This window comes from Buceros rhinoceros, unplaced genomic scaffold (assembly GCF_000710305.1).
Source record: "Buceros rhinoceros silvestris isolate BGI_N320 unplaced genomic scaffold, ASM71030v1 scaffold13176, whole genome shotgun sequence".
Taxonomy (NCBI): domain Eukaryota; kingdom Metazoa; phylum Chordata; class Aves; order Bucerotiformes; family Bucerotidae; genus Buceros; species Buceros rhinoceros.
Window position 1 is genome coordinate 1 of NW_010418178.1, and position 15417 is coordinate 15417.

Here is a 15417-nt window from a genome sequence, read left to right on the forward strand (position 1 = left end):
TTTGTTTCCCTAAATGACCCAATTCAACTTCCTAAATGATTAGGGTATTTTGTATTTAATTGGCCTTGTTAATTTTCTATGGGTTTGAGGGAGGTGAATTGTTTTACTAAGGATCAGAGGGGTGTGAAATCCAGCACAAGGGACGGGGCAATGTTATAAGTCTAGGAATGTGCTTGGGGAAGGACGAGGAGGAGTAGGACTGTCTGGGCCCTGTTGAATTGAGGTGCAGTGCAGCATCGTGTCCCAGAAAGTTCCTTTGGTCCTGCCCTCTGAAGGTGGCTCCATTCAGTTCTGTTTTTCTTTCTGATGCTGGAATTGGATCTCTGCCTGCCTGCTGGGTGTTGGATGTAGAACTGCATCGAGGTTCTGGGTTTTAGTTTCCTGTTTCTTGTGCAGTTTGGTTAGTGGTACTATTCACAGAGCTCAACCACGGCACCTCCTCTGTGTTATCAAGTACTTTCACACCTTGGAGGTCTGCAGCCCTTCTGCAGGCAAGTTTCCATGTGATCTTAGAGGAAATCATGATCCCTGCAGTCTGTGTCTAATAACTACACATCCCAATACCACTGCCTGCTTCTTACGTTCTTATTGTTTCGCTAATTCGTTAAGCAGCCCTTGTTGCTGGAAAAGAAAACAGTCCTGTTCATCTTCTGCCATTTTTCTTACCCCCTGGGGAAAAACAAAGAAATTGTACATATTTTGCATGAATAGGTTGGGTTTTGCTTCATCCTCTTGGGTAATGAATTGGATAACAAGCTGACATACTCTTAAAGTGGAGGTTAGCTTAGAATATAGGCTATTTTTTTAAAAAAAGTTTAAATTGTGAAAAACGCTCTGGTTGAAGCAGACTAAGGGAATTGCCTTTTTTTGCCTATCGCAATCAATGTAATGAATCACTGGTATTTGGTGGAATAGCCAGTTATTTTCAGTCTAAACATGCAGTTGTTTAGCAGCTAGTGGTTATTCCTTAGTTCATAGCAACCTGATGTACTCAAAATACAACCTATTTTTAGTGTCAGATACAGTACATTTCTGTAGACTGTCAAAGACTGATTTTCTGAACGTTTTTATTATTTTGTGTATGCGTACACATGAATAGAAATATACACCTAACTACATATTTCCATATATATAAAAATGTTATCACTAACATAAGCAAGTATGAGTTTCATACTTTGGGTTGCTTAGAGTTTATATGGTACCAGCTAAAGTTACGCTGTAGGTTATACGAAAACTAGAACGATTGTAGTAGGTGAAATCAGTCTTTTCATACAAATATGTATAAATTTAAATAAAACGTCAGTTGCTTTTTTAACACTTGTGATTGATAACTAAATTATAGGTCCAAGTGATGGAGCAAAAAGTGAAAAGATTATCAGAAGAACTAAACTGCCACAGACAAAATGCTGAAAGTGCTCGTCAGTCTTTAGAACAGAAAATAAAGGCAAAGGAAAAGGAATACCAGCAGGTAAGGCAAGAAGAACTTCTTAATTTTGACTTCCTGAGGAGGTGAAGTCACACGGCTTATTTTGCTTTTTTTGCAATCACATCTGACAGAGAGTTAAATGTTGGAAAGGTAACTGAGAAACTGAAAGCAAACATCCCAGTAGGGGGGAGAGGCAGTCGGAGAGATGTGGAATTGTTGGTATTCACTAGTCAACAGAGATTATGTGCAAGAGACCCAGTTGAGATACGAATCTATCAGAAACTAGACTTCATTGATCATAGAATTATGTATAATGAGTGCAGACTTAACTGACTCAGTTACTTCTGTGGAATCTCAGTTAATTTTTATGCATCTTGCAGACAAGAAAATAATATCTTTAGGATTATACCTCTATTATTCAAATTCTGGTTCTTGCTCAGAAGATGGTAAAATACGGGATTAGCATAAATCTTTTGTTTCCTTTGTGCCAGCTCTTGCAGAGGGACAAAATGTAGCAGTATCCAAGGAACTTTTTTAGGGTGAAGTTACATTTAGCATTTACACTCATTTGAATTAGGACTAAACACTTTATGTTTTTCTTTTTAAGATTAATAACATAACCAGTGTTAGGAAATCCAAGACACAGATTTGGAAGCGACAGTGCCATTTCAGATGGGTGGTTTAAGTTTGCTTTGGGGACTGGGTAAGGGCATTGCCCTGAAGAAGGCTGCCGTTGTGTTGAACCTGGAACCTTTTCTCCAAGATATCCAGAAAGATAAAATAACTGACAGAGAAATTCTGCTGTGTCCAAGTTGTCAGATGTTCTGTAGTTCAGATATTTTCCCTCAAATTTTATTTAAATCTTTCCAAGCTTCAAATTGAAAAGGTGAGATTCATATCTGCTTACTTCAGACATCTGAAATCTGGGTGTCAGTCTAAGCTTGTTACTTAGGTCTCTGCTTTGCTCTGCAGAGAGAGAGGCACCTTCAGAAGGCAGGTTATTCCAGACACCTTAGATGTGGGTCTTCGCTCTGGAGTTGGTGTTTGCCTGCTGGCAATGGAATGAACCTCCACTTTTAGCTTAGATGTGCATAACTAATTTTTTTGACATCTAAAGCTAGAGGAAGCACTTTTGTTTGTTTTGAGCATTCATCCAAAGAAAGATTTTCTGCAGTTTCTCTCTTACACTGTAACACGTAGGGATTAGAAAGCAGAATCTTTTCAGTCCATCAGCTTTGGAAATAATTATTGGAATGCTTTGGGACATAAAGACATTGAGTTCATCATTTCATTCGTAAGAAGTGCACTAGGGTCCAAAGGGCCTCCTTGCATGAGCTCAGGAAATGCTCCTAAGCAGAATTTTGCAGAAGGCCTTTGGAGCTAATACATACTTAGCATTAGTTACTAGTGTCAGCTACTCCACCAGAGCAACACTGCAAACATGTCAGCTATAGTTCCTGCACTGGGAACGCTTCTTTGCGTTTTTTTATTTTGTTTTTCTTTGGTTTGTTTGACTGGTGGCAGCATGGTACTGTGCCCTTTAGGGCAGCAGCTTGCCTGTGTGGAGTGACTACACCTGCATGCCAATACTCTAAACTTAGTAAGAGAAGCACAAGAGCTTTATTGCCTTTTCCCCTTCACAGGGATCTTAATTTGTTAGTACAGCATATTGCAACTTTCTCATAGTGATCATTGCTGATAAATATCCTGGTTTTTTTCTTCATTTATTTTTATTACCCTCATGCCTCTTATTGATTATATCCTAATGAACCTCTGAAGTGTGTGCAGAATCAGAATTACAAGCTCCAAAGGCATAGGAACAGGCCTCATGAGAAATGGCAAGTACAGCTGTTTATCCTAATGGATGTCTCCTCGGCATGTCCTAAGGTCCACACAAACTATACTGTCCTTCTGCAGATTTCAGGAAGTCTGTTTTGGGAGCGCTACTTTCTGTGCAGTTTTCATGACTGCCTTTGTAAGATTATCTTGTTGCTCAGGTAATTCCTACCCATGCCAGGTATTATTTTAAGACTTTTTTTTTTAATTTTCCTAGAAAAAAATAAACTCTAGAGTGTAGTAAGTAAATAGTAGCAGAGATTAATTTGTCCACATGTTGTATAATGTAATTCTTATATGGAACTTTCTTTAAGATGAAGAATCTTAATACTATTATTTTCACTAGTTTTAGATCAGATTTTTTTCCCTTTCTGTGATAGGAATGTTGCTCTAATGGAGTTTTTAAGCAGATGACATGAATCAGGTTAGGGCCGTTCTTGTCCATGTGACATTTGCATCAACGTTGATTGTTCACTGTATAAGACAAATGTCTCTGAGCAGGGAGAATTTTCCTAGAAAAAAATAAACCCTAGAGTGTAGTAAGTAAATAGTAGCAGAGATTAATTTGTCCACATGTTGTATAATGTAATTCTTATATGGAACTTTCTTTAAGATGAAGAATCTTAATACTATTATTTTCACTAGTTTTAGATCAGATTTTTTTCCCTTTCTGTGATAGGAATGTTGCTCTAATGGAGTTTTTAAGCAGATGACATGAATCAGGTTAGGGCCGTTCTTGTCCATGTGACATTTGCATCAACGTTGATTGTTCACTGTATAAGACAAATGTCTCTGAGCAGGGAGCATCTGCTAATAAAAACCACTTGTTACCACTCCAGTAACCAAAATGAAGACTTGTTGTGGATGTGTGTTTATTTCTTTGCTACTGTACCACTGTTTTCTAGGAACTCTCTTGTCAGCAACGTTCTTTACAAACACTGGATCAGCAATGCAACCAGATGAGAAACAAACTGAATCAGGAGCTACAGCAAGCCAAACATGACTTCAACGCTCTGCAGGCAGAATTTGACAAAGTAGGGGTTTTTAGCTTAATCTTCTGCTAGAGCTGATATTTAGTTGTCTCAACAGTACTGCCTTAATTATACATAAAGCAAAAAATAATTAATATGGAGACTTGTATTAATGTTTTGTCCAGTTCGTATTAGCAGTTTTGTACTCAACATTTCTCACTGAAATATTATGTATTTAAATGTGAACGACAGACTTTTAAAGGTTTGGGACTAGTCCACTTCCCACAGGGAAGATGATGGGAATGCAGGACAGTGCAGCTAAAATAAATCTGTTTGAGGGAGGAGCAAGATCACAAGAGGCACCTTGTATAGAAACTGTGCAGAGGTGAAGTTTAATAGAGCTAAACTCATCAATGGGTAATTGCCCTTTGGAACAACAGCCCTATTTCATACACCCTGGCCACGCACTCCCGGTACTTCTTTTTTAGCAGTACTACCCCTCATGTGACCCTGCAGAGAGCTGATATAGGAGTTAAAAGAGCAAAGAAAACATTACATGTAAATTTGCATATGTGTACACAGGCACAAGTGTTTCTTATTGATTTAACTGCCTGAACTGGTTCTCCACAAAATCAGGTGAATGTCAGGGCTAGTATAAAGAGGAACACTGATATGAAGGAGGTGTTCTACAGCTTTGGCTGCAGCTAGCTATCAGAACACGGTAGTTGTCACAAAACTACAGTTTTAAGGATGTTAGAAAGCAGCACAAGCCTTGAAGAGTGGGTGACCAGAAGAGGAATGTTTAAAAGCCTCAAAAAACTCTTGAGAGGAGTTATAAAGCAGCAGAGCTAGCTGAATTTCTCGGGTGACCAGAAGAGGAATGTTTAAAAGTCTCAAAAAACTCTTGAGAGCAGTTATAAAGCAGCAGAGCTAGCTGAATTTCTAAAAAGAGCCACCGGTTTTTGAAAGTTCTGCGGAGAAGCCCTATTAGCAAGACAGGCTGAATTGACAGCAGCATTTCTAAAACTGACAACAGCTTTCTTGCAGCCCTGCTTTATTTTAGAAATATAGCCATGGGAATACATTCAGTCAAATGTTTTCAGTGGCGATTTCTTGATATGCAACGTTCTTTGGTAAATGCTTACTGAAGAATCTTATTTCATAGAGAGAAAAATAGGTGCCTTTTAGTTCTTTCTCCAAAAAGTCTAATTTATTACCTAATGACCTCAGAATAGACTTTTCTTTTTTGACTTGACAATGACATTTCCTTATTTTTTAATCTGGAGCATTATAGGACTATTTTGAAGGAGCTAAAACCTGTTCAGTTTCTATAAAATCTGTGTCAATGACACAGTAACGCAGTTACGACTTGGAATTTCTGATTTGCATAGCTTAGCAAAAAGGCTTTTACATTCTTAATCTCATTTGTATCCTACAGATATTATTGTGGTGATGTAGCTGCAAGTTGGATGTATTAATCTGATTTCAGACAGTCTAGAATTCTCTGTATCTTAGAGACATACCATCTTTCCAGTCAGAGGCAAAGGAGTGGAAAGGCAATAAGCAGCTAGTTTCTAAACCACAGTAAAGCAACTTTAGGTTTGTGGTGAGATGAAATAATGTAATTTTCTTTTATAATAGAATGTTGGAATTCAAGAACACGAGTTAGTAAGTTGTCCATGCCTGCGAACACTATGTCGATTTTCAACGTTCTTATAGGTAATGGCAGCGAAACAACGCTTGGAACGCGATACCAGTGATCTCGCCCAGAAGCTGTGCAGAGCAGAGCAGGCTTTATTGGCCGCCCAGGCTAAGGAAACTGATCTGACAAGAAGCTTTGAGGTAACCAATGCAGATTAGCAGTTGGTAGATTTAATAACATAAATTGGCAGTCTAAAACACTAATATGGTTGAGCATTTATTCACATAGCGTATTTTCCCCAAAGCAATCTTTAAATACTCAGATTATTTTAATAATGTATCTTAGTTATAACAGAATGAGTTCTCCAGTGTTACGTGGTTTAATGCAGCTGGTGGAATTGGCTGCTGATATGGTTCTAGTTCATGTTGGACTTATCTGTCATGAAAAGTAGGTTTTTGTTTCAAGAGATTCTTGCCTTTGGTCTTGAAATAAATATATTAATACTTGTCTGATTTTAAAAGTAAATTATAGATAGAATCATTGACTATTGCTTTGATGCACATTGCCAAACTCAACAATTTTGTATGAAGACTTACTACATCCTCTTTAAAAAAAAAAAAAAGGCATTTTTCTCAGAAGAAACACAGTCCAACAAATACATAACAGCTGTAAAAACATTCTCCAAAATGAAGATAAATTCAGAGAGGTCCTTGGATGCTGCCTACCCCTTCATGCAGCAATCTTTTCCCTTCAATGTGTCCTTTGTCTTCTCACTTATGTTGTTTTGCTTTGGTGGCAATTAGAGCAACTACACTTGAAATTTTTACAGTTGTGCCCCTGGACCTCTCAACGCAAATTTTGTCCTTTATTTGGAGAATCAGAAGTAAAAGAGCGCTCAGCATCTATGTAATCCATGTCACTGTTTGTTTTATTTAAACACTCTTATTTTGCTTGTTGCGTGTTGTCATGAGCAGATATAAAATAACCTGGCATAAGTTCTGCCAAAAATTTACCTGTTAATTCTGTGAAAAAATTTAAAGTAAAATAGTGCCTTTTGTTCAGATCAGCACAAACTCTAGTACAGCTTTAGTATATTGTGAAACTCTAGGTACATTCATGCTGGTAGATGACAATGTCTGGAAACGCTCCCAGCTCTTGGGCTGTGACAATTTATACTGTTAATTGTTAGAACAGCACTTCACGGGGCTTTGGCCCCGTTGACTAGTGCTCTCTGATACAATTCCCAGGCACAGTTTGGGAGTTCGCATGAGCCTGGGACCATTCCCAGCAAGCGGTTTGGTTAGAGCCACCTGTTTTGAAAGATAGAAGACTTTAATGGTACAGATATGGGCTCTTCCGTGCCACTTAACCTCAATGCCAGACAGTGGTCCTTGAAACCTATTTAGTAAATAAATGTAACTGGTGCTTTCCAACCGTGAAGCTAATCAAGATGATTTTTTTCTTCCAATGTAACCCAGAGAAGCAAAGCCTCCATCAAGCTTCTGCCCATTCGTAATGTAATCTTTCATACTTTTGGACAAAGACACAGTTTATATCAGATATTGTGGGCTCATGCTTGTCCTGGCTTTGAAATTATCGAATGAGATTAGATCTGATATGGTTTTTTGAGATCTCATTGCTAGAGAGTATCTAACTTGGGGAAGTACCTTTTTTGCTGCAAATTCCAGGGGGTGCTTCATATTACCTACCACTCTTGTATCCATCTTAGAGACTCTTACTGTTGTCAGATTTTTTTCTTCATATTTGTTAGTCTTGGTCTGACGATTGAACAGCTGGTGACAGTGATGCGGTATTAGAACATGACCAATAAATTTATAAAGAAGCTTAATCTTGGAGGCATTGCAATATTCGAAGAGATCAGTAACACTACAGTTCTCTGTCTTAAGACTTGCACATGAGAAAGCGTGGTGTATGTCTTCCTCACTCTCATAAATACGTATGATGCAAAATATTACACTGAGTTGTTTGAAGGTCTTGGAGGCTTTGTTGACAGCAGATTTTGCTTATACCAAAAGAAAACAAGAGTGAGATTGGCATTTCTTTTCCTTTATTAAAGGGAATTTGTTGCAGCCTTACACTAATGGTCTAGCTACTACTGGAGAATACAGCTGGTTTCCACTGGTCAATCCACTGCTGGAATTTGCTTTGGTTTGGTTTTTGCTTTTTCAAGGGATACTTGTGGAATGGCTGACTTGAGTAATACATCATACTAGTAGAATCGATAACTGGATCTAAACCAAATCGATTCTTTTCCTTACAGCTTTGGAAAGTGTAAATGGCCGGTCACCATCAGATACTTAGTTGGTTAAATTATGGATTTTGCTGAGTGCTGCTTATTGAGAATGCTTACACCAAATCAAAATAATTGGACCTTTTGGCCATTTTAATTCCTTCAACTTTGTTTTTTTTCCTGCTGGTAACCCTGGATAATTTAATGGACAGGCTTGTTTAGTTCATGTACTTGTATTGCATCTGCATATGGTATTTTGAATGCAAGAAATTTGGACACTTGTACTTGGAAAAACTAAGATTATTAGAAAACTTCCTTTGCTGAAACTTATATGTGACTGGATGGTTTTTTTTTTTTAAACTGCGGGTAGAGGTTATGAGTAGAAGGGAAGGTAACTGTTAGTGACAGTGACAATTTTTGTCATGTTCTGAGGGTGTTTTGTTTATGTTGCCGCAAAAACAAGCGTGTCATGCCAGCAAGCTTTTAATGTTTTTCATCCAGACCTTTCCACTTCTTGAGCTTAGCTTTTGTGAATTGCTGCCCATCTGCTAGTAGTAAATGGATGGATAATTGACGGCTTGTTTCCAACTGGGCTATGCCAGTTCCGTGCCATCTGTTGACCAGAAGCACAGGAGTTTGGAGAAAAAGGATTAGTTTCCTTAAAAGAACTTTCATTTGGCTTTGTAGATGCAATGTAGTTACACAGTCGTGTTTTTGCTTGTTGTGGGGGGTTTTAAACTCAATTTATTTGGAAAAAAATACTCTTAATGACAACACAACCCTCTGAAAGAGAAAGCACTTCTAAGTAAAGTTTGACCAGTGTTGCCATGATGATGTTCAGTGGAAAGAAAAATTTTCTCTACAGGAGATGATAGGTGAAATCTGAAATATAAATTTCTTGTCAGTTTTGATGCCATTGTAGGGATTTGTTTCCTTTTTTTGTTTTGCGAAAGCAGCTTAAGTTGTTCAACTTAGATTTTATAGGGTACATCCTGTCCTGTCTTGATCTGTTTAGGGCAGGTCACGTGGAGTTGTTTGCTCTACGCAGACAAGGGGCGTGCTAACTACGTCAACTGGCAGCATCTCTTGTATGCTGTCAACTAGTTCAGAATAGTTCAGCTTATTTTCCCAAGCAGTGCTTAGGAAACCAGGCATAGCTACCCAAAGACTTAATAGGACCTAATAGAATATCTTTATTTAAATGAACTGAATTCTTTGATCTTCTTGGCAATTCACATGAACGTGGTCTTATTTGGTTTTGGTTTAGGAAGTGAAGCAGGAGAAAAACCTTCTTGACTGTCAGCTTGGAAAAAAGTTGCAAGAGATCCACCAACTTGAAGAAGATCTAAAGATGATCAAGCAGTCTCTAAAGCAGAGCCAGAGTTTTGCAGAAGAGATGAAAAGTGAGTTATGTAAATTTGCAGAACTCCTGTTGCGTGTTTTTAAATGATACGTGTTCCCTGCAATCCTGTAAATTTCACTTAAATTAAGTAAAAAGATTCCACTGTGGGATATGATTTTTAACCAACAGTTAAACAGAAAATTTTCAGCCTTTAGCAGCTGCTAGTGGAATGTAATTCCTTCCCACCCCCTGCCCTTCCTATACTTATTCTTGGTGGTTCTTAGTCAGTTCCTGTCAAGGTAGTGAAGTGATTATGGCAATCTGGAAATTGACTGTGTAGAATCAGGTGTTCTTTGGCAGAAACGGAGTACAAGACCGACCCATGAGAAGGTCGTGTACTGGAATGAGACTTGAACTGTTTCATATAAAATTATATGGAAAAAAAAAAGCTGTGCTACTTTATATAAAGATTTGATGAAAGTGAGACACAGAAACAGCAGTTACTTATACCTGAAAAGTAAGGACTGACCAGCCCGGAGTGCAGAGTGGAAGGTTGACAGTGTCTGTGAGTACCTAGTTATCCGACAGTCCAAGGTGATATAAACAATCCTTTATCCAGTGATATTTATCCTTTGCACTAGAATGAAAATTGAAAATGGTAACAGTAAATAGTAATACTTAATCTAAAAAATTATTAGAAGAATTGGCAGTATTGAGTGGCAAAGATTTGACGGTGTTTTCTGTTACAGGTAAGAATACTTCACAAGAAACAGAACTGAAGCTACTGGAAGAAAAATTTAAAAAGCAAGAGAGCTCCCTTTTGATGGAGAGGCTGAAAATAGCTCTAGCTGACATGGAAAAGCAACAAGATTCTACCCAAGCCTTGCTCAAGGAAAGAGATAATCAAATTAAGGAACAAAACTGTAAAATAAGTAAAATGGAGGAAGAATCAGAAGCTTTGCAGAGCCTCCTTGGATTCAAGCAGAGAGAATGTGAAGAATTGCTAAAGGAGGCCACTGCTTTTTCTCGATGGAAAAATGAAAATGATCATCTTCTAAACAAACTTAGGTCTGAAAAGGAAAGTATGCTGACTCATATTAATGACTTGGAGAGTTCCCTTCAAAATCAGCAAATCAAAAATCATGAGCACAGTGAGAAACTCAGAATGATGGAAACTGAAAGTGACAGGAAAAGCACAGAGATTAGGGAGCTTAAAGACCTGCTGGAGTGTAAAAGTGCAGAATTAGAAGAACAAAAAAAAGCTTTTGATGAACTTCAGCGAAAAGCAGAGTGTTCTGATAAAAAGTACCATAAAGAGATAGAAAATATGTCCTGTAAAATATTCCAGCTGACCAACCAAGTGGGTGAACTAGAAGAAAAGTTACAGCTAGCAGCAAGTGAAGGCATGCAAAGGGAGCAATGTTATCATGACCTGCTTGGTGACTATGAAAAAATCTGTGGTCTTGTAAAAGCGAAAGATACTTCAGAAATGAGAGAAGATGGAGGTGTTAATAATTTAGAAAGCGGTCAGGATAAAACTATGTTAGATAATACTCAACTTGCAGCAAATAACTCCATTGCTGAGGATCACAGATGTGCAAGAGCTCTTCTAGAAGTAGGACAAGGTAAGGATCTGGCTGTTTTACAAGATCAGATCTCTTCTCTTGAGACTTCCTTGGTGGCTCAAAAGCAGCTGAATTCCAATCAGCAGCAGCAGTATGAAGTCTTACTGCAAGTAAAGGGCGAAATAGAAGATAGATTATTTAATGTAGAACAGATGCATGAAAGCTTCGTGACAGAAACTAAACAGCTCATCAGTAACTTGCAGGCAGATATTTCAGCACGTCAGAAATTAGTGGAAAAAACTTCAGTCAGTCTTGGTGAAAAGGACATGCAACTGCAAACACTGAATGAAAGATTAGAAGACCAACAAGCTGAGCTTCAAGAGTTAAAGATCAATAATAATTTGCTTGAGGATTCAGTAAAACAGCTGAAGCACATGTCTGAAACATGGGAGCTGGAGAAGGACAACATGTCTTCAATGATTTGCTCATATAGCAAAAAAATTGAGGAACTTACTGAAGAAAATGCAACCCTTAGGGATTTAAGCAGAGCTTTAGAGCAAGAACAAATAGCTTTACTAGAAGCAAATAAAAATATTGGTGATAGTTTAAAGGAAAAAGAAGAAATAATTTCTGAAATGTCCAGAAAACACAAGGATGAAAAACAACATATCGAATCAAGAGCTGAAGAAATCAAAACAGAACTTAAAGTTTTGCAAGCAAAGTATAAATCAGCAGAAGAAGAAAATGAGAATGTGATGAGCATTCTGAGAGAGCAGACAATTGAATTTGAGGAAAAGAAAGCAAAATTAGAACAAGAGAAACAGGCATTTGATGAGACTAAAGATATCTTATGTAAACTCATAGCCTCAGAAGAAACAAAGAAGGATTTGGTTCAAGAACTTCAGCATCTGCAGTCAGAGTTTTCCAATAGCCAACGTGTGCCTTCTATGGAGCTTGATTGTTTAAAGCAGGAGATGTTAAATGTCCGGGCACCACAAAATGCAATGCAAGAGACATGTGGTATCATGCTTCAAGACAAGGAGCAACCGGGGAAAGAACTAGAAACAAAAAGTGAGCCTCTAATGTGCGATGTTAGTTGTGAACAGAGGCTCGATTCCAAACAGTTTAGGAAGTCCATGGAAGAAAAGGATGCTGAGCTGAATAAATACCGAGTTAAACTTGAGCTTCTTCAAATGGATTTTAGCCTCAGAAGAAACAAAGAAGGATTTGGTTCAAGAACTTCAGCATCTGCAGTCAGAGTTTTCCAATAGCCAACGTGTGCCTTCTATGGAGCTTGATTGTTTAAAGCAGGAGATGTTAAATGTCCGGGCACCACAAAATGCAATGCAAGAAACATGTGGTATCATGCTTCAAGACAAGGAGCAACCGGGGAAAGAACTAGAAACAAAAAGTGAGCCTCTAATGTGCGATGTTAGTTGTGAACAGAGGCTCGATTCCAAAGAGTTTAGGAAGTCCATGGAAGAAAAGGATGCGGAGCTGAATAAATACAGAGTTAAACTTGAGCTTCTTCAAATGGATTTTGAGGACAGAGAACTCTCTGTAGAGAACTACAGGTTAGAAGTGATGCAGCTGGAGACTACTTTAAAATGCATGGAAGCAGAACTTGAGAAAAGTGTGAGAGAGAAAGAGAGACTGCAGCAAGAGCTGCAGTCTGTTAAAGAGCTGAAAACTTCAGATTCTCCACTTACAGTATCAGATGAATATGGCCACTCATTGGAGTGCAATTATGAGAGTGTTTCCCAGAACTGTGACAAAAGAGGAATGGATAAAAGTTATTCATCGGTCTTGCTAGCATCCTCTTTGCAGTTAATGATAAACAATCTGAGCGAGCTTGAGAAAATGTGTGAGAGGCTGCAAAGTGAGAACATTGTATTAGCCTCTGGATGTAAAGACTCAAACAGTAGTATCACAGGTATTAATAAAGTGGCAGAGGAGAAAGAAAGCATAATGAATACAGATAATTTTAAAGTGGAGAAAGCTATGTTTCCTGATGAACCTATGGATCAAAGTGATAACAATGACATGAGAACACATTTTGACAATGAGTGTGGTACTGGACCCAGTTCTGACTATGGAGATTTAAAATTGTCCAGCAAAGAAGTTAAAATATACTTTGCTGAAGTTAGAGAGAAGCTTTTGTCTTTCCAGGACGAGCATATAAAATTTTATGAACAACATTGCAGAATGAGCTCGAAGATATCTGAGCTACAGTCTTGTATTGAAATACTGAAGGCAGAAAATTACGCGTTGTCGGCAAGTCTGAGCAATGCTCATGCAGATTCTGTGAGAGTGCAACTGTCTTCTACCCAAAATGATACACCATCTAAACTAGATGAAACTAAGTCCTCAGTTTCTCCTGCAGATCTTTTTGAAAGTCCCTGCTTTAGAGAAGTGAGTGAGGTGGTTGATTCTTCTAACAGTGGTGCGTTCAAATGGACAGAGGAAACGAATCAGCCAGACAGTTCTGCAGAAATAATTCCAGAAGGTGCAACAAAAGGTGTGGTTGAAAACTTTCATAATGATCTCACATTGGACTCTGTCAGGGAGCCCAGGAGTGTTACTCCTAGAAAATCTAACCTTGAGAGAATTGAAGAACTTCAGGTGCTGTGTCAGACATATGAGAAGGCCATCAAGGTGCTCGAAGACCGATTTCACATTCAAGAGAGTGTGAAAAATGAAGAAATACAAGAGCTGAAAAAAATCATACTTTCTGAAAGAAAAGAAATAGATAACCTCAAACAGCAAAATCTATCTGACAAGGAAGAATGGCAGCAGAAACTGAATAACGTGACTATGGAGATGGAGTGCAAACTGGCAGCAGAAAGAAAACAAACTGAGAATCTGTCTTTGGAGCTGGAAGCAGCAAGATTCCAACTACAAGTCCTTGATTTAAGTTCCCATTCACTGCTGTGCACGGATATTGAAAATGTAAGTAATTGCTGTCATGCAAATTAGTTTTATGTAAACCCTGTGATTTACAGTAAGCCAAATTTAAATTTTGAAATTAAATGTGTTTGAAATTGTGTCCCACAGAAGCAGTACTATTCTTTAGAGAAAGCAGAAAAATAATCCATGCCTTGAGTTCTTGTTTGTGCATCACAAGGATCATGAGAAATAACAAATGATGGCAAAACCAGCAAATTTAGTCTGTTAGAGTTGTGTAATCCTTTGCACTACTGTCTTGATTTTTCTTCAGGTCTGTGTCAGTGAGAATCCTGTGGTGTTAGTGGGTGTGCTTCACCGCACGTGTCTGTACGGCACTTAGAAGCTTAGACCTCTGATGTAACACGGTCGATAGAGGATGCACACGCTACCCATGTCCCATCATGGGACAAGCAAGCTCAGTCTGCTTCCACACCTCTAATTCCTTTCATTACCGTCAACAGCAGAACAGAACGAGCTGGTAGCAGAACAGCTAATTTTCCCTTCAGCCTGAATTCCTTCAAAATACCTGAGGGAACAAGGCATTTAGGAGTCAACTCTGTTTTTCTCAGAGCTGTAGATGGTGCGCAATCAGTGAACTACTTTGCTGTTCCTTGTAAGGGTTAGCTGAATCAATACTTCACTCAGAATGGAAGAAAACAGGTTTAATTCTTGTACACGGTGTATTAGACTAATTCCCTTTAAAAATAAATCTAACAGGTGCATTTTCTGCTGGTGAGAATTTTGACCATTAAGTCCAGTGCGAGTGGCATCCAGCACCCAGTCAACACAGACTCAGAGCAGTTTTAACACAGCCCTCACAGTCAGAACATCTTGAAGCTCTGCATTTTGGCCAGCTGCACAACACTGAGCGACTGTTCCTTGCAGAGAAGAAAATCTTTTGCTTGTGTGTGGTGCTCACAATTCACACAGAGCATCCACGCTGATACGTAGTGACCTGAAGAAAGAAATGCTGTTTCTTACAATACATAGCTGGAGTTTTTTTAAGATGAAGTACTCAGTACAGGTGATTCAGGCGCTGCCTTCAGATCCGGTTCTTTTCTGGAGTCCTCACGTTTTGAAGTTACTCATTTTTATTGTTTCAAATGAGAGCATCAGGTGGCGCCAACTGTAAGCCCAGCCCTGACAGTGGTAATTCGGAAAAGGGATTGTTTGAGGATTTGGGCTTGTGTCCCCTGAAGATTCTCTGATGTCTAATAGAAGGAGAGCAGCAAACCTTTCCCCCATTAGTGATACTAATAATTTTTCGCTTTGTCACATAGACACTTATTTTCCCCATTATGGAGGCATGTGATAGCTTTGCACTTTCAGTAAATTTGGCTGAAATTTCTCCCTCAGTATCTTTAAAACCTTGTGGCCAAAGGCACACGTGTGTATAAATAAGCAAAACTTTCCATAAGAAAGCAGATTCTGAAGTAGA

The 15417-nt window shown here is 38.5% G+C and overlaps 1 protein-coding gene across 1 annotated transcript; it reads left to right on the forward strand.

Annotated features, from left to right (window-relative positions):
• Window positions 1–1342: 1342 nt before the first annotated feature.
• LOC104487956 (centromere protein F-like) lies at window positions 1343–13982 on the forward strand (the record flags this gene model as incomplete). Its single annotated transcript, XM_010138440.1, has 6 exons — window positions 1343–1468; window positions 4168–4296; window positions 5953–6075; window positions 9394–9529; window positions 10218–12141; window positions 12482–13982. Coding segments are annotated over 6 exons (3939 nt in total), but the record flags the coding sequence as incomplete, so codon positions are not given.
• Window positions 13983–15417: the final 1435 nt, after the last annotated feature.